Source organism: Pelecanus crispus, chromosome 1 (genome assembly GCF_030463565.1).
Source record: "Pelecanus crispus isolate bPelCri1 chromosome 1, bPelCri1.pri, whole genome shotgun sequence".
Lineage (NCBI taxonomy): Eukaryota > Metazoa > Chordata > Aves > Pelecaniformes > Pelecanidae > Pelecanus > Pelecanus crispus.
The window spans coordinates 73,561,468-73,581,628 of record NC_134643.1 but is presented as its reverse complement, the minus strand read 5'-3'; the positions used below and the strand labels follow the sequence as shown (position 1 = coordinate 73,581,628).

Below are 20,161 nucleotides of genomic sequence, written 5' to 3'. Positions count from 1 at the left end.
ATACAACTAAATATGCAAACATCTGCAATATGCCAGCTATAACAGTTCACTAATACAAACAAATAGCAAAACATGTTTTGTGATGATACATCTTGATTAACAGATTTTCAGAATAACACTTTACCTTTGTCTGGTGTTCCCACACTTTGAAGTGAATTCTATAAAGACAAAACCCAAGGGAAAAAGTAATCAGTTAGTTCAGAAAAGACCAGATAGCAGTTACAATGATTTTAGGAGTAGTACTCATAGAAAATAAGGTGAGAAAGGGGAAGGATGTATCCTAATATTATGGTGACAGAAGACATGACTGCGATTCAGAGTACTGGGATCTGCTTTCCAGCTCTTCCACCTGCTTCCTCTACCATCTCACACAAGTCACTCAGGACCTGAATTCTGACAGTATTTAGGCATGTCAAGATACAAAGAAGCACCTGTCAACATGTGAGGTGCATTCACATTTTCAGCCGCTGCATTGGTATAACAGAGGTAAGAATACCCTCTCCATCCCTTTGCATGCCTTATATATTCATATGTGAATCCCACAACCATGCTGAGCAGGCAGAGCCTCAGCATCCTTTCAAAGCTGAGGAGCACCAAGTCTCCACTCAAGTGGCCTACACTTCACCTACACTCCTGTGCCAAATCAGCAAAAATAGCTATGCTTTTCAAAGGCCTTTGAGCAGGCAGCTTACCAGAGTCAGCCAACAGCAAATATTAGCTGCAGGGATTTAGGGGGTGTTTATGCCCTTGGTGCCTAAACACAGCTCTTGCTGCCTAACATTAATTCAGAATCTGGATTCCCACCTCTCATATGCCACTGCTGTCAGCAGGAACTGCTGGGTGCTTATGACCACTGAAAGGCCAGGCCAGTTATTTATGCTGAACAGACCAGCCTAATTAATTTTTTTGTTTTTTTTTTTTTTTAAAGCTGCTCTATCAAATCCCTAAGTACAATAACTGCCATCAATCAGACCTTGCTCCATCCTTCTCAGATAGCGGGCAAAATTAAATATTGCTACACTGCCTATGCCTCCCCATCTGCACAGGAAAAAACGCTGCCACGGCAGGTAGCTCAGCACATCTCCCAGCAGGACAGGCGGCACCCGCAGCCCCAGGGCCACAGCTGGGACCCAGCTTCGGCTCAAAGGCAAGCGCGGGCAACTGGCTTCCCCTGCCGGCTGCTCAGCCTGCCCCATCTTCACCTGGCTCTGACATCAGACTCGCATGTACCAAGGTGACACAGGAATAACTTATTGTGGTGCAAATCCTGACCAGAGAGCCTAGCAAGTTAATTCTGTGTTTCAGTATCGCCCGTGGCTTGCACTGTTTGAACCCACGTCCCCGAAAGGTTTACTATCCTTTACAGTCATTAATCCCTTTGCAGCAGGTTGAGAATGCTTCACGTTAGTACATATGCATTCAGCAAGATGGTTCTTAAAAATTACAATGCATGCAGAGGCGACATAAGAAGTACGTTCTCCAGTACCCGGCCTTGAGCTGCCAGCATTTCTCTGGTAAATATGAAGAGAAGTCAAATGCTTTCTTGAGGGGAGAAAAGCAACCTCCAGACTGAGAAATACGTTTTCACAATCTTTATAATGCAGGGAGACAAATGGGAACAGAGGCCTTTGTTCAATTCTCTCAAATTTTGGAAAGTAAACAACCTTTTGGAACAGCGCTTATAATTTCAATATAGTGTAGCTCATTTAATATATAGTGGATTAGTGCCTGTTCTGGCAGGATTTGATCTCCTAGGACTTTTTGTGAGCTGCCATAAGAAAGGAAGGCGGGGGGGGGGGGAAGAGATGAAAAACATTCATTGTGCAGCAGACCCAGAGTTTCCCCTGAATGGATTTTAAAATCCCAGGGTTAGGTTGGTTAGAGACTGAATGAATCACATTTATAAAGAGACGCAATCAGTTAAGAAGAAACTATCACTGGTGCCAGGTACTTTCATAATCTCTTAACCATGGTACAGGAATGCACAGTAGCGGCAGTGAGGAGGCAGTAAGGAGGTAATAAGTACAGTTTAATTAAATACAGAAAATTGGAAGTAAATTTGTTTTTCTCTTTTTTTTTTCCATAAAACTACAATTAAATAGAAGCACACTGAGTTCTTTTTTTTAAAGTATGCAAGCACACACATACACATACATCTACACAAAAACATACCGGCACCCTATGTAATTTATAGAATCATAGAATCATTTAGGTTGGACAAGACCTTTAAGATCATCCAGTCCAACCATTAACCTAACACTACCAAGTCCACACTAAACCAATCAAGGGTAGACTAGACTAAACCATGTCCCAAAGTGCTACATCTACCCATTTTTTGAACACTTCCAGGGATGGGGACGCCACCACCTCTCTGGGCAACCTGTTCCAATGCTTGACTACCCTTTCCGTGAAGAAATTTCTCATAATATCCAATCTAAACCTCCCCTGGCGCAGCTTGAGCACATTTCCTCTTGTCCTATCGCTAACTACTTGGGAGAAGAGACCAACACCCACCTCACTACAACCTCCTTTCAGGTAGTTGTAGAGAGCGATAAGGTCTCCCCTCAACCTCCTCTCCTCCAGGCTAAACAACCCCAGTTCCCTCAGCCGCTCCTCATAAGGCCTGTGCTCCAGACCCTTCACCAGCTTCATTGCCCTTCTCTGAACACGCTCCAGCACCTCAACGTCCTTCTGGTATTGAGGGGCCCAAAACTGGACACAGTATTCCAGGTGCAGCCTCACCAGTGCCAAGTACAGGGGGACAATCACCTCCCTGCTCCTGCTGGCCACACTATTCCTGATACAAGCCAGGATGCTGTTGGCCTTCTTGGCCACCTGGGCACACTCATGTTCAACCAGCTGTCTACCAACACCCCCAGGTCCTTTTCGGCCAGGCAGCTTTCCAGCCACTCCTCCCCAAGACTGTAGCATTGCATGGGGTTGTTGTGACCGAAGTGCAGGACCCGGCACTTGGCCTTGTTAAACCTCATACAGTTGTTAAACCTCATACAGTTGTTAAACCTCATAGAGTTCGCCTCGGGCCCATCAGTCCAGCCTGTCCAGGTCCCTCTGCACAGCCATCCTACCCTCGAGCAGATCGACACTCCCACCCAGTTGGGTGTCATCTGCAAACTTACTGAGGGTGCACTCAATCCCCTCATCCAGATCATTGATAAAGATATTAAACAAGGCTGGCCCCAAAACCAAGTCCTGGGGAACACCGCTCGTGACCAGCCGCCAACTGTATTTAACTCCATTCACCACTACTCTCTGGACTCGGCTACCCAGCCAGTTTTTTACCCAGCGAAGAGTACGCCCATCCAAGCCATGAGCTGCCAGCTTCCCAAGGAGAATGCTATGGGAGACTGTGTCAAAGGCTTTGCTAAAGTCCAGGTAAATGATGTCCACAGCCTTTCCTTCATCCACCAGGGGGGTCACCAGGTCATAAAAGGAGATCAGGTTGATCAAGCAGGAACATTCCTGCATACATTGGAAGGAGTAAGCAGTAGTTTCCCTGAGGCATTATGTGCACATGGAGCTTACCAAATGGATGCGTTAAAAGGTATTCCACACAAAACCACACTATATGTTACACTAAAGCATCAGGAAACCATGGTGAAAAAGCAATTAGAACTTTTTTCTGGCATTTCTCCCTTACCTGATATGCAATGCTGCAGCACGTGAGATGTAACAGGTAGCCTCAAAAATTTCACTTTACTTGTGGTACACGTTACCTGCTTGTCTGAAAAAAGCTTCTCTTCTACCTAACAAAAAGTCTTGGGGGTACTATGCTGATGGACATAATAGAAACAATTCAAGCAGACTGACAAGATACGCTAATATTGCAGTATTTAATCATTTTGTCAGTACCCAGAATTCACATAAAATGCCCCTACACTTCAGTATGAGTTTAAGTCAAAAAACGTTTGGAGGAATTGGTACTCCATCAAACATCCAACTGCTGAGTACTAATTTTGGCTACATATGTTAATACAGACAGGAGAGATGGTCCGTTGTCTTTGCATAAATATTGATAAACATAGATAAAATCTGTTTGTTACATACTATTCTACACATGAGGTAGTTGCATATCACGTGTAATCTCTATTTTCATAAAATGGAATGGCGTTTGAAATACAGAACATGCAGAAGTATATTTTACTGCTTTTGTGACATTTATAGTTCAGTTGCTGCTGAGAAAGATGAAGCTCTTCATAAAATCAAAACTGAACTTTTTCTAGATTGCTGAAGTCTAGTTGACTGTCCTACCACTTATTTCTCAAAGGAGTAAAAAGCAAGCAGCAGCAGTGGCGTTTGCTGGTGCAGGAACAGTTTGACTTTTTTTTTTTTTTAAAAAACTTTTTTTTTTTCCTCCATTTGTTTGAAGTCAGTTGTTAGTTAGCTCTGCTTCACCAAGGAGGGAGTAAGGAGGAGAGAGGTGTCAGTCAAGGTCATAGACAGCCTTTACAGGAAGGCTTCAAGGGACAGTCAACTAGTTCAGCTAACCAAGCCTGAAAGGGTATGTTAAGGGAACAAAACCTCAATAACTTAAAAACTTTAAAAAGTGAGTAACAATGTAGTCAGTATTCTCCAAGAGAAATGCAGAGACAAGCAGCTTCTTATGTGAGTATTAGGACAGAAAAATATTTTAAGACTAGTGATAAAATATTCAATCAGGACAGAATCTTTTTAACATTCAGAAGAGGCTATTCAGGAACAGTATCATTTTGCTCATTACAGACGAGCAAACACCATCATTATAATCACCAGCACCACCACTTATCATTTTTAGCCTCTGGAGATTAAAACTAGGACCAGCACTCTACTATGCTGTAGACTGTACATATAGATAAGGAGAGGCGTTCCTTGCTCTGAAGAGCTTATAATTTGAATAGGTAAAACAGAAAAAGGAAAGTGTGTAACTCCCTCTGTGCGAGGAAGTACATGGAAGCTGGTTCATATTGGAGACTGTCTACAGAGTGGAGTTGGAAATTGGACACATACTGGAGAATGAGCAAGGGCAAGCTGGGAACACAGAAGGACACAGCTGGTTCTGCCCAGGACCATACAGCAATGTCTGCTCTCTGATCTCTAGTGACCTCTGTTCCAGAAACATGGTGCAGGGATTTACTTACAACCCAGACCTGCAGAGAGCTACATTGATGTGCTAGAGTTTATTTGCTTGGGTCCTGTACTTTACCTAAGTTGGAAGGTATTCTGTCCCTGCTCCCACACAAGAGGAATAAACAGAGACTAAGAATGCAAAGATTTAAGAAAACAGGTTTTCTGAGCATCACTGGAACCTCTTCAACTAACAAACTTTCTGCTCTTTGGTGAGTCTTTTCACCTCCCCTGTAAGATGATGAGCATTTGAGGGTTTGAACCTGTCAAGAGTAAGTGTATATGGATAACAGTATATAATTAATTTGCTATATATCACTCCTATGACACAAGAAATGTTATAAAAAGAATTACACTAGCTTTCCCCAGTCTTATGTTTGGGACCTCAAACTGCATATCAGGCATAATTAAATAAATTCCACTTATGTAGCCAGACGTGTTTCTAATTAACACTCACTAGTTAACTCAGTCAACACTAGTTATCCCATTGTTTACTTCCTTGTCCTAGGTGTTCTTACACATATTACAAGCCATGAGCTAAAAAAAAAAAAAAAATTAAAAAAAAAAAGAAGAGAAAGAATTAAAGTTTTGTAAGCAGGTAACGGTCTGAGAATGCAAGCATCTTGCCCAGTTTGGCACATTTTTGTAAACAGTATTTCCTGTGAACAAGAATGACAAGACAGAGACCATATAAGGAAACAAAAAAATTCCTTAATAACTTATTAACATTTTTTAAAAAGTGTGAAAACAGAATTTCATTAGGGTGGGAAGGAATTAGCACATCTTAAAGCTACAGCAGACTAAATCCAAGTGATCAATGTCTTGATTTTCAAATTTTCTAAAGCACCTGTATTTCTAAGATGCTGACTTCAAAAGAATTTTTGGGTGCTCAGAACTTCTGTAAATCAGGTCATAGTGACTTTTCCAAGGTCATGCCAAAGTGGCTGATGACAAAACTGAGAACAAATACTGCCCTCCGAAGTCCCAGTTCACAATTATGCAGTAACACCCGAAAAACCCACTTCAGTGTTTTAAGAGAGACTATTCCAGCTAAAATCAGGACTGTATGATGCTGGTCCTTCTCTGCATAAATAGCAGCACATCTGAAAAATTCATAATTTAAGTGACATTTACAGAAGGTTTTTGTTTTGTTTTGTTTTTTAACAACCTATGCTAAATATATGAAAATCAAGTACTTTGAAATTGCATGATTTGGTAAATAGGTGATGTGGCAAAATACAGATTTGTATGTTTGGTGGGAATAAGAAAGAACAACCAGAGGAGCATATCAGTTACAGTCAAACACAGGACAAGTCCTCTGTTGCTCCTCTGTCACACATTGTCAACAATCTTCTTTTTTTATAGTGCCTCTACCTAATGTCTGTCAGAGGGAAAATATGTGGTAAGACAATAGAATAGCCTTGATCAATCAGAAAATTAGTGACACCCATTCAAGCTCCTGTTTTAAAGAAAAAAATAGGACATCAACTTGCATCTTTTACCTGTGCTTTCACCAACGGCACTGCACGGAGTTTCTTGACTGCATCAGTAATGTCTCTGGTTTCCACAAAACAGAGGACACTGCATATTGATTTAGCTACTTCAATCACATTATCAACTCCATGCTGCTGATAGCAAAGAAAGAAAAAAAAAAAAAGGCAAACAGTAGACACATACCATTTTACCATTTATCAGAAACGCCTTACCATAAACTTCATGCCAGTGACTATGTAGAAAATCATATCTGCTCATGCAAAATTCAAACACACCATGCATTAGTCTGGCTACGTTGAAATTGCTAGTTCCCTAAGGACAGCATAATTTTTGTCGAAGTCCAGTTCCAGTTATCTTCCACAAAATGTGCCTTGTTGAAAACTGTGACAAATTTGGTATAAGAGTGATTTTGAGGCAAAACATTGGTTTGTCTGAACTTCATGAGCATAGAAGCACTATAAAGAAACTTCTGAGGAAACCTGAATCCAAACGATTCACAAACTTTTTGAGGTTTTCATGATACTGTGAATACTTTATCCCCACTATTGTCTCCTACCCATCTCTGTGAGAGCTGGCAGACAGCCATGTTCCTCCTAAAAATAGTGACTGTGTGGGAGGCTGCATAATCTGACACCTGTGGACTGAGTACTTCTCCAACTAGCTCTTCTACAAAAAATATATATACATAGTTCAAACCATTAAATCTTACTGATAATAATTTTAGATCTTTAAATACTACCATATGAAAAAAATATCTAGATGAATAATCTCAGAAATACTTTGGGGAATTCAAGAAAAAAAATTTGGATCCCAAAGGAAGGAAAATGCAATCTTCAAATATCAAGTACACTCATGTTCAGGAAAATAAATAAATAAATTAAAATTAATGGGTTTCTTGCATAGTTATATCACTTCATTAAACGTTAAAATACATTCTCTGAACAAGTTGAAGCTCTCCTATAAATATTCTCCATGTTTCTGTACTGATAAGCATTCCTTTTAGTGCACTACAGCATGTCTATGTACTGATAAAACTGTTTCTCTAATGCATCCATTTCATGCCTGAAAAAGAAAAATTGTACCAAGACGAACTTTCTGTTTTCAAGCTTAAGGTCTATATCCAGACTGTACTGAGAAGGTTACCACCTGTCATTAATACAAATAAATATAAAAATATATTGAGGTTATTAATTCCACATTACCTGCCTTGAGCAGAACTAAAGCAGGAATGAATTATATAAAATAACCTCAAATATTTTGTGGTCAGAATTCTTTTAAATATAAGTTGTTGGGGGTTTTCTTAGTAATTAAAGACAGCAACACCTTTTAGTACTAGAGGTTCTGTAGAGAAAAAGGCTATGGCTGACTGATCTCTTGAGAACTTCAGACCTTCCTTTGGTCTGAAGCTGATTCCCCCCTTCTGCCAATTAAAAAGGAGTGCATTTCCCTTCTTTCATATTTTTTTCCTACCACTTAGGTTATTAAATTGAACTCTTGCAGGATTTACTCTCTATGTACACATACATTGCCAACAGAAGTAGAAACCTGTAAAAATGGCATGGCTTTGTTACCATGTATAACATGGACAAAACCAAAGCATTATACATGCTGTTTTACTGCGCAGTTGGTGAAGATGAAGAAATGCACATATATATACACACACACATATAATTTTTTTAATTACTATATATAGTTTATCATTAAAAATTAAATATAAGTCTAATTTAGCAATTAATTTAAATACTTTTTAATTTAGCATTTTTCTTCTTCACAAGTGGATATGGATTATTAGAACAAGGGATTTTATGTCTATAAAGACACATTCATGCAGGGCAATTTCTGAGCAGTGCACGAGCAACAGACAGACACAAGAGTAATCCTTGAGTAGAGAAAGAGCTATGCTGCTGGACAGAAAAAACAAAACCCAACAGTTTATATGTACATATATATTGGGTTCCACAAAGAGAGTTGGGTATCTTGAGGAATGTATCCATTTCTGTACCATATACTACTCTGTTTAGAGATAAATTAACAAAGTACTTAATATTTTGTAGAAGCTATGATGCCACAGACTTTGTTTATATGGTAGTTTCTTCTAAGGACCATATTGCAGATCAAGAAGAGTAAGCATATAAAAAAAATTGTGTGATACTGTACACTATGAATGATGACTTCTTTCACACTATTTCTCTTTTTGGATATTATCATGTAAATAGTTTTCCTTTTCCATATGTAGACATATGACATTGATTTTTGTCCCAAAGAAGGGAAGACAGAGACTCATCTCTTACAGAAGTTTTACCTTTTCTGAAACTCCGCAAGAATTATAGTCAACATCTTGTACATGTTTTTTTCTCTCTACACGTTTAAATACCAGCAGAACTTTTGAAGGATATTTTGGTGTTTGAATTATTTATATGATTAAAAAATGCTACTTCATTCTAGAAATTCTACACTCTGTATTAAAAATTCAGAAAGCTTTCTCTCTACATTAATAGTACATTCTGAATAGATTTAAAAATGAAGTGCATGTCAAATGATTATCAGGGCAATCAAAATGGTTAGTTGTCTGACTGCACATGCTCTCTGGGAACACTCTTTACACTTCAACCCCCACAGCACCAATCCCACCCCCACCTTGTGCCAAATATCCTAAACATTTTTTTTCCATTTTCATTTTACAGAGGCATTATCCAGCATTAAATGAATTTTCCATTTACTGGTCATTACTAATAATAAAGATAGTGGACTTGTCACATAAGTCAGAAGTATTGGTATCTCCAAGGCTTTTTAACAGATATCCTTGTTCAAGTAAATTTGGAATTAGGTAGATAAATGTGCAAAGAAAATATTTTTTTTTTTAAACTGAGAATCTCAAGATCTGTCTGAATAAAACCACATGCTTATGGAAGTTCCAGCTGAGTACAAACTTGAGCAGGTATGTGTGTACTTAATTTAGTGTATGTGAGTAGCTCCCAGTGTCTTAAAGTTCAGAGTGTGCTGAGGGTGGATTGTGGTGAATCAGAAGAAGGGTAACAACCCTCCCAGTGATGTGAGTGCTGGCATTGAAAATCAGCATAATTATTCCCATGTAACTTTGGGATAGGGGGCAGTCATAAAGATTCTGATTTTAAATCTTCTTAAAGGAATCTAATCAGATGTTAGAGAAAATAAACAAACAAGGATTCAAAGAACAAATAAAGGGTTCTCATTTTTTGCTTGCTTTACTATATATTTATGACTATAACTTACTACATTACAGCTCCATAATTTTTCAAGGCACTTATTAAAGCAAAGCAGTAACACTAGTTTTTGTTATTATAGGTTTGAAAAAGCTCCATACACTCTGATGCCTCTGAATGAAAACGTCTGCATGGTGATCCGACCTACGTGATTAACTTGCAATCCTGCTTTTAAGCAATTCATATGCACTTTATTGAGTGTCCCTGTGTAGACAAGACCTTGTTAAAAAAAATAAACTACAGAGAAATTTAACTCTAGAGTAACACAAGCCTATTCGTTGCATAGCATGAATATTTGAAAGATGTCCTGTCTTCCCTTTATAAAAGTTAATGATCTAAGTAATTGCTTACTCAAGGTAAAAATCTTTAGCAAAAACAAATTTAAGAGGGCTTCATTATAGGTCTGAGGAATAACTACAGACAGTCAGTTGCAGAGGGCGGATTGTAATGCCTCATTAATGTTGAGATTACAGCTTGCTTTGAATTTGGAATCTTCTCACTTTAGGCCCTAAAACTTCACGTGAACGTGAGTAACTACACTGACGGGTCTACTTCACTAAGGAAATATATTTGCACATTTGAGTTTGGGGACCTCAATTTTCCAAATGGTTATGACTGCATCACATCTTATACACTAAATAGTCCCCTTTGAGAAGTTGCTTACAAAGGAAAGTTCAGTGAATACCTACACAGTATCAAAAACAGAGCTTTACTTTGTAGCTAGGCACAGTTAAACAGCTTTTAAATTTGTATGCATTTTGCAAAAGTAAAGTGTCAAAGGTTTACACAGAAATGTAGAATATTTTTACCTACATATATATTTACATATGTATTGATATATATTTACGTATTTGTGTACATGTCTGTGTGCATATGTGTATTTTTATATATGTGTATATGTATACACACTTACATGTGTATGTTTTCTGACTATTCAAAATACAAAAACCCATGGATCAAGAATATCCAGAAAGATTAAAATCTGGTCTTGAATACAGGTGACAGATTTCTGAAACAAAATAGGAATTTTATGTTTTAACATATATTTCAAAGAAATCCATACTTCAGCATGGTAAGTTATAACTCTGGAAGGGAGGCATTGGAATATCTCCACACTACATCAGTATTCTTTGATTGTACTAACGCTCTTCGTTTTCTTTCCAGTTCCAAACCCTAGAAAGTCAGTTAGCATGACAACCTGAAACTCAGATCAAATAGCCATTTGGTTTCTTCCAAGCTATCGCTCAAACATGTATTTGTCCTTTAGACATTTGTCTTCAAAACATTAGTTAGGAGAGATTTCCTAAGAGATTTTTCCTTCAAGCATGTAACATTCAATTGGCAGCCCACAGTATTTTAAAATAAAGCTCTTATGAGTTTTGCTGCCTAAACCTAATGCTGCAGACTACTGCATACTTGAATATATATCCTAAATATGTGAACAGTTGGCTTGTGGGTTTGCAAAATCAGGGATAAATTTTGCAGATACATATAGTGTACTATACCTCTACTAATTCCAAGTATTATACTGCCAACCCAAATGATCCTGTTTTTATACAGGTTCCTTGACACTTAGAAATGGTCACCTTTGATACTTTAAATTTACAGCACTTTCTTCCTAATCTCAAGACAAGTATTATTAAGAGAATTTATATCCTTTCAAAGTCAGGTTAAACAGCCTTAATTAAAAGTCTTCCTTAATTGTATTTGAGACAGATTAATAATTAGATACCTTTCACATAGAAGTTAATGCTTTTCTGGTATAACTAACTGATAACAAATACCTCATTTTGCAACAGATATTCCACTTGGCCTCTGTATTTCATAATAACCGAAACAAGGTTTTGTCTGGAAATCAGAAAAAAGAAAACAACATCAAGTTAATAACAATTAGATAAAGAGAACAGGTTTGCTTTTTTTCTCTCACATTCTATAAACGGGGAATAGTTTAATGGAAAGTGATTTTATGTTAGTATAAAATAAGGACATGTGCTTATGTAGACATCATGTAATTGAGCCTGGATGTCCATGGTTTTTTGGTAGTCATTTGCCACAAAGCATAGATGTAAAAGTCTTCTACTTATACCTGGAAGATACACCTTTCCCAAGTGAAAGAACTCCAGTAAGTTATTTGCTATGCCAGTGTCTACTGAACTCCAAATTTCATTTATTTTACTCTTTAAGGTTAAGCAAGTGCTTAAATATTACCTTGAAGAAGGATAGACTTAAGTACATGCTACACTGCCTTCTTTCTCAATCACTTCACACGCTAAAGCTGCAGTAAATCAAGCAAAACATCTGCAAAACATCTGGAAAAGCTCTACATTTCAAAAGTCCATACTAAGTCACAAGTATAAAACTGTATATTATAAAAAGGAATACCATTGCTACATAATTCATTAAACTTCATTTGCTTGCAGTTCTCAAGTTTACATGCTCAAACTGTTTCAGCAACTACCTTTTCCACAGTATTACCTAAGCTGTGAATTTGTTTTACTTCTGTAGATACACATATACCACTCTGCAGTACCATGCCTTTGTCATGCTACAGAAGCTACCACAAAGTTTGTCCAGGCAGGTTGCTATGCCTTAGCAAAGCTTCACTGAATTAATTAGGATTATGAACAGGAGCATACACCTCTCTATGCTGAGCTCCAGGACTGATGCTTCAGCTGTAAATCTCACCATTTTAGAACCACAGGCTCCAAGTGCTATCCCCAATAGATAATCAGAATCAGACTTTTGCTGTTAAGAAGCATTTGTGTAATTTTCTGTTTCAAGCACAATGAAATTCTAGCCATCACATATTTGTCAGCTGGAACAAAACCAAAAAGGTGCCTATGAGGCTGTGGCTAAGGTTGTTACACACAGGAGTACGCCTTCCTTTTCCTTTGACAGCCTTCTCTGTAGGGTCAAATCTTCAGGAAAGGGTACGGAAACCTCAATTCCCACTTCCACACCCTGCCTAGCCTACTGACTGGTAAAACAGACACATTATCGCCTTGATGGTCCTCAGTGGTAGTTAGGGCTTGCATGTGCTTTTATGAAAAAGTGGAAGTTTCAATTTATATTCTTTTTCAGTGTTTATTTGTTTTACTCTATCACTTTATCCTTGACTCTTTTTTCCTCATTTTTCTCACTAACTCTTTGTATTAGGGTTGTTGCTCTTCAGAAGGCTTAGAAGGAATTTTCTCCCCATTGCAGTCTGGTAGCTGAAAGTCACAGAAGTATTTTGATTGCTTCAGAGCAAATGGATTATTGTTTACAGAGAAATTGTGTGTGTCTTCATGTATCTTAGTTGGGCTAACTGAGCAAGCCGAGATTAGAGTTGCAACTACAGTCCAAAGTACAGATTTTATGGTACGTGGTTAAACTTTCATTATATATATTGCATGGCAAGAGAAAGAAAGAGAGTCATTGCACTGAAAATATCATACAGAATAGAGAAATGTTAGGTGGCCTTCCCTGTGCTAATACCAGAGTGCATTTCCCCATAGATGCCTACTGTTCACCTCCTCCTACAGATGGTTTTGCCGTTACAGCTTTTTATTTCCAATCTGCACTAGCCTTATCTAGCCAGGCAGTTTGTGTGTTGAGTAGCTGTCTGGCAATTCCTCCTGTAATCCTGTTAAATCATAGCTAATACAACTTGTCGCTTCACTTTGACCAAGTGTCCAGACATAGCATCTTTTTCATAGTATCACCCTGCTCAAAAGTAGTTCTGGACATATGAGCTTGCCTTGTTGCCTTGATTCAAACAGGTAAGCATGTTTATTAGCATGCTTGGCCTAAATGCAGGTTTCAGAATAATTTCATAAGTTACAATAGTAGTTCAGAAAATTAGCATATTTTCCATCAGTTTATTCTAACCTAGAGAATTTTCTGTATAAAGTAGCCATAATTTTACATAATTAATAGGGAACAAATTCAGCAACTTGTAACAATGATCAAAATACCTCTACTAATGCTATCCTGAATCTTTTGCTGCTAGATAACTAATAATACTTGTATGTTATCACAGAGACATACTTCACACTTGTACATAGTTGATAGCTGTGTATAAATATGGCAATGCTAACCAACTGATGAACATTCAGTGTTTCTTTGACACTGAGGAAATTTTTTGATCTTTTAGCAAGGCAATATGGTACAATAGTTTTGAAAAGAAAAGAAAAAAGAAAAGTACAAACAACTTGAGTCAGTCTTAGATCCCAGCTGGTCTATATGGGAGGAAGACAACAAGTATATAGAATATACTTACAGCATTCATTTTTCAGTTTCCTGGCAGCAGCACCTACTGTGGAGCAATGCTAGGTTTCCTTTCTAAAATCCTCTTTATCACCATGCTGCCTAACTAAGCTGTGCCTAACTGCATGGATCAGATTAGCCATCGTGTTATAGTTACTGGCACTGCAGTGTCAGAGATTATAGGCCAATGGACTGCAGTTCTTCTGATGCACTCATGGATTTACATCGTGTTTGGTGTTCAAGCTATGAAAATCAGAGCATGAAGCAATGTAGGGGCTACCAGTTTTATTTGTTCACATTTGCCTGTGAGAGCAAATCTGATTATTACAGAGGTAAGGTTCCAGTTCATTCTTTTTACTTCATCTCAAGCCAGTTCAAACAGTTCTTTTTCCTTCTCTGCTGGATCAAAGCAGCCTGAGCATCTCAATCAACACGTTCTCTAAAACACAAATGTTTGAGTGCTACAATCAGAAATGTAACTACAGTACATGCAGACAACCCTGAGCACTATTTTATTTAGCTTGTCTAAGTACTCACAGCTGTGAAGACACAGCAATATGGGAAAGTAACCTGCTGGCCTTCCTAGGTGCCAGGCAGATTTGCACAGCCTGTGTTGAGCCCATTCTACTGCATCTCCATTCCACTGCTTCCATCTAGTCCATCTCTATTACAGCCCTAGCTACATATAGAATCGAGGAATTATAACATGTTGCAAACACACATCCCAGTGCAGAATAAGTGCAAAGACGTTGCGGCACGTTGTGTTAGAAACAGCTGTTATGACTAGATATGGTATTATTGACTGGCCTATTCACAAAGAAATATTAGGGTGGTGCTGCTTACAAGAATAAGGGCTTTTCTTCACTGTTTGGCTCACCTTATAATTTTGGTGGTGCTTCAAATCTAAGTGCCTTCTCAACATAATTGTGCCAGTGCTTTCAGCTCAAAGTAGTTGCCTCTAATGGGGGAAAAAGGACATGTGAACACTGCTAAAGAAGTTTGCTCCAGGGAGCAATTTTTTGATCCCTAAGTTAAGGAGGGCATGAAGGCTTGTATTCACAATACTTGGAGTAGCCACAGTTAGACAGAACCAGCTGTGCACCCTGCATAGCACCAAATGGGAGCCTACTCCAGGCCCCCTATGACTCTACAGTGCTACTAAGACATGTAAGGTTTTCATGCATTAAGAAGGGTGAGTTCCGTTCAAAATGTCCAACCTAACATGAGGCAGTCCACCATGGTGGTATTTCCATGCCATAACATGGAAGGTATGTAATGCACATCCTGGAGCAAGCCTTAAGCACAACATTAGAAGACTGCATATGTGCAAGGTAGTCTAGTGTGGTACTGTCTCATGGACATGGCCTCCAGGGACCAGTCCCTGGAATGAACTAGGAAGTGAGGATCAGGTTAGAGAACACTTAAACTGGGCACACATACTTATGTGTGTGGAGGCCTGATGGGATGCACCCATGAATGCTGGGGGAGCTGGCTGATGTCACTGTGAGGCCACTCTTGATAATCTTTGAACATGACTGGAAGAGGTGCCTGAAGATTGAAGGAAAGCAAATAGCACTCCCATCTTCAAGAAGGGCAAGGAGGGGGACCCAGAGAACTACAGGCTGATCAGCCTCACCTTGAACCCTAGGAGGGTGATGGAGCAACTAATCCTGACAACCATTTCCAGGCACATGAACTACAAGAAGGAGATAGAGAGTAGTCAGAATGGATTCACCAAGCGAAAGTTGTGCCTGACCAACCTGGTAACCTTCCGTGATGAAATCATAGGTTTTTGACACTGTAACCCATAACAACCTCATAGAGAAGCTAATAAACTATGGGCTGAATAAGCAGACAGTGAGGTGGATTGAAAACTGGCTGAATGGCTGGGCTGACAAAGGGTGGCGATCAGTAGCACAAAGTCTAGTTGGAGGCTGGTAACTCGCGGTGTACCCCAGGGGTCAGTCCTGGGCCCAGTACTGTTTAACATCTTCCTTAATGATCTGGATGACTGGGCACAGCATACCCTCAGCAAGTTTGCTGATGACACAAAACTGGGAAGAGTGGCTGATACACCAAAGGGTCATACTGCCATCCAGAGGAATGCTGACAGGCTGGAGAAATGGGCTGACAGGAACCTCATGAAGTTCAGCAAAAGGAAGTGCAAAGTCCTGCACCTGGGGAGGAATAACCCCATCCACCAGTACATGCTGGGAGCTGACTGTCCAGAAAGCAGCCTTGCAGAAAAGGACCTGGCAGTCCTTGTGGACAGAAAGCTGAACATGAACCAGCAATGTGCCCTTACAGCCAAAAAGGCTAAATGTGGCTAAAGGTATCCTGGGCTGCATTAGGAGGAGTATTACCAGCAGACTGAGGGAGATGATCCTTTCCCTCTTACCCAGCACTGGTGAGGCCACACCTGGAGTACTGTGTCCAGTTCCAGGCTCCTCAGCACAAGAGAGACATGGATGTACTGGAGAGAGTCCAACGAAGGGCCACTAAGATGATGAAGGGACAGGAACATCTCTCCTATAGGGAAAGACTGAGAGCTGGGACTGTTTGGCCTGGAGAAAAGAAAGCTCAGGCGGGATCATCTTAATATATATAAACACCTGAAGGGAGGGTGCAAAGATGATGAAGCCAGGCTCTTTTCAGTGGTACCAGATGACAGGACAAGAGGCAATGGGCACAAACTAAAACACAGGAGGTACCAAGGGTGACTGAGCACTGGCACAAGTTGGCCAGAGAGGTTGTGAAGTCTCCCTCCTTCCAGATATTCAGAAACCATCTGGACACAGCCCTGGGTAAGACAGGGCATTACTTAATTGTAATCCAGACATTACTTAATTAGGTCTTAAACAAAGAAATACCTACTCTTGTCTGCTTTGAATCTGCTGCTTTCACTCCATGCTCCCTTTATCCTGCATTGGAAGATACCATAAATGATCCTTTTCTGCAGACATTCTCTGTGCTCCTCAATTTCATAGATTTGTCATCTATAAAATACCTATCTTCTATTATCTCTTCATCAGGATGAATAATATTGTTACTTTTTTGTTTCTTATATGGAAGGCATTTCATTCCTCTGAGCATCCTTGCTGCCCTTCTCTTCACTTTTTCAAGTTCTATTACATCATATTTGAAATGGAAGAAGCAGAACTGCCAGCCGTATTAAAGATAAATGAACACCCTATGCTGATACTGTGGCGTAATATTGTGGTTTGGTTTTTCATTTCTTTCATAGTAATTCCCAGCATTTGTTTTATCTTTTTTTTGCAGCTGCTGTGCACCAAGCTGACATTCAGACCTATTTATTATAACCCCAAGAACTCACTCCTGGTGGTAAAAGTCAACTCAGAGCCTATGATTCATATGTGAATTTAAGACTGTTTCCTCCCATTTACATTTATCTTCTCAAAATTTCATCTGCCACTTTATCACACACTCAACTCACCATTGTAAAATCCTTCTGCAAATCATCACAGGCAGCTCCTGTGCACATTATGGACAGCAAACTTTTGTCACTTAGCTATTACCCCGTTTTTTTCTCAGATAAGTTAGAAATGCAATGGAGAGCACAGGGCCTGACCACAGATCTTTCTGGGTCATCACTGCTGGAAAAAAAAAAAACTCCTACCCGTCAAGCAGGAAATAGTGATCAAACACAGTTCAAGCTTTTACTTTTTCAACATTTACTGAACTTGTGGTTGAAGAACGAATTTATTGCCTATGCTATCAGTTATTCATTGCCCTACAGTATCAGAGGAAATTTTGCAGACCATAGTTGATTTGTGGCTCAACAGCTTTTATCACATATCCCCTCTGAAGACCCTCTTTGCAGTGGAAAAGGCCACACACTTTACGTCACAAGAAATAAAACAGTCAATAAGTAGTGTGCGTATAGACTGTATGATTGGTTTGATCTCTTTATAGCAAGGACCAGAACGGAAATTTGGGCCATGCTCCTAGGAAACCAGATGGGTCCTCAGTAAGCACCAGATACCCACCTTGAACAAGTCACTACCTCTCTGTTTTCCTCCATCTGCTAAATGACAGGTGTGGCATTTACCATTCTTGGCAAAGTACCTTATAACACAGTGATGAAAAACATTACAAAAAGTGTTAACAGCTTCTTTATCTAAGTGCATGAAACGGAACATAATGGAAGTGGAATGAGGAATCTATCTCATTTCGTGCTTGTCCATGGTAGGTTAGCTTTAGAGTCAGATGTGCTTTGAGTGCCAAGTTAAAAACTTGTCATGGTTAGCCTCCATTAAAAAAATAAAATAAAATAAAACATCACTCAACTGTGAAAACACAGGCACAATGAAGAACAAATCTATTCTTTTTACAGTATTTACTCTTAAAAATTCTCTAAGAGCAACACATATGCGAAAATTATGACTCCAATCCTGGGAATCTTCAGGAAACATGAAAGCTCTACTGAAACCTTCAACAAGATGAAAGGGTGAGAATGGGGTAAAATTGCACAGATTTATAAATTATTATCAATTTTTGCTATGCAATCAATAAGGTCTGAAAATGAGTCTAAAATATTTAACCAGTTTTCTTCCTCTTTGGTATCATTCCTATCTGCAGTAGGTCTTGGAATTCTTTGGGGCCAGGAGGCTCACTACAAATGCAAACAATTACAAACAGAAATACTGTTAAATACCAATGTTCTTACTGAGTCAGTCTCCAGGCACAAGTGTCTTCTAACAGCTGATTCACACTGAACCGTCTTTGGTCATCCTCATGCTGTGGAAGAGAAGCATATAGTGAGATATGGTATTCTGATATGAAGAATGTATGTTGGAGAGATTTGCTTGGCATTTTCCAAAGTCAGCATGTTCTTTTAGGAACTCTCAGAGTGTTCAGGATGTTTCCGTTTGAAATTTTATTTGGTGAATCTCTCTCATGTTACACTGGGTTGTACTATATAGGAGGCCAAAACAGACTGTCACAGTAGTTCCTTCTAGCTACATACAGATTAAGACTATAACACTATAGCCAGGCCTCAGTAAACCCTGCCTCTGCTTTCTTGTTAGAGAGAACAGAAGGCACCCTTTTGCAATGGCAATATATACTAGTCATGAAGCAGAAATCAGTTTGCATCCACAACCTCTCTGCTGCTTCCTTTTCTGAGAGAAGAGAATGAAAAACATCTGTACCATTCTTTGCAACCCCTCTGAAGGAACTTCTCTCAGTGAAGAGTCACAGAGATGATCAAGGCACTAAAGCATTTTTTGTATGACGAGAGGCTGAGCTGGGACTGTTCAGTCTGGAGAAGGGAAAGCTCAGGGGGAATCTTACCAATGTGTACAAATATCTGATGGGAAATAATGAAAACAAGAAAGTCAGACTCTTCGGTAGTGCTCACTGACAGGACAAGAGGCAAAGGGCACAAACTAAAACACATGAAATTCCACCTTAACACAAGAAAAAAAAATATTGTGAAGGTAGTTAAACACAAGAACAGGTTGTCCTGAAAGGTTGTGGAGTAGGTTTGAACATCTGCTGGGATATTCAAAACTTGACCAGACATGGTCCTGGGCAGCCTGCTCCAGCTGACCATGCTTGAGCAGGGGGATTAGACTAAATGATGACCATGAGGTCCCTTCCAGCCTAAACAATTCTGTGATTTTGCCTTATTTGACACATTCTGCTCATCAAAACTGTTCCCATTCAGATATAGTCCTTTCTCCAGCCCCATGGATTTGTTGCCTTTGATGCCTTAGCTCCTCCCACCCCACAGAGGTAGCTCAACCTATGCTAGGTATGTACTGCCAGCTTCTAGGCACCACCATGTCCTGAAAATTCTGCCCTTCTTCTGACTCATGGTTGAGCCCATATCCCTGTAACTCATAAGGAAAAGTTGCTGAGGGACTTGTGACAAGCATGACCCCAAATTCACTGGTGAAGGATTACAAAGGGAATGACACTTATGAACAGGTATAACCTTGGGAGGGGTGGGGGGATGAGAGAGAAAAGAATGAAATAAGAAAACAGAAGCAGGAGAGCAGCACAGCACATAGGTATCTAGTGGTGATGAGCTT

The 20,161-nt window shown here is 39.4% G+C and overlaps 1 protein-coding gene across 2 annotated transcripts in view; it reads right to left on the bottom strand.

The window, feature by feature from the left end:
* Positions 1 to 20,161, bottom strand: part of PIK3C2G (phosphatidylinositol-4-phosphate 3-kinase catalytic subunit type 2 gamma) — a 205,328-nt gene that overhangs the window by 156,397 nt on the left and 28,770 nt on the right. The window contains exons 6-10 of one of the 2 annotated variants that reach the window (XM_075721540.1): positions 18,793 to 18,863; positions 11,642 to 11,705; positions 8,140 to 8,160; positions 6,624 to 6,746; positions 125 to 158 (exon numbers count right to left, since the gene is read on the bottom strand). In XM_075721540.1, coding sequence (XP_075577655.1) covers positions 125 to 158; positions 6,624 to 6,746; positions 8,140 to 8,160; positions 11,642 to 11,705; positions 18,793 to 18,863 — 313 coding nt within the window. The remainder of the gene's footprint in view (positions 1 to 124; positions 159 to 6,623; positions 6,747 to 8,139; positions 8,161 to 11,641; positions 11,706 to 18,792; positions 18,864 to 20,161) is intronic. The other variant, XM_075721547.1, reaches the window with a different exon arrangement.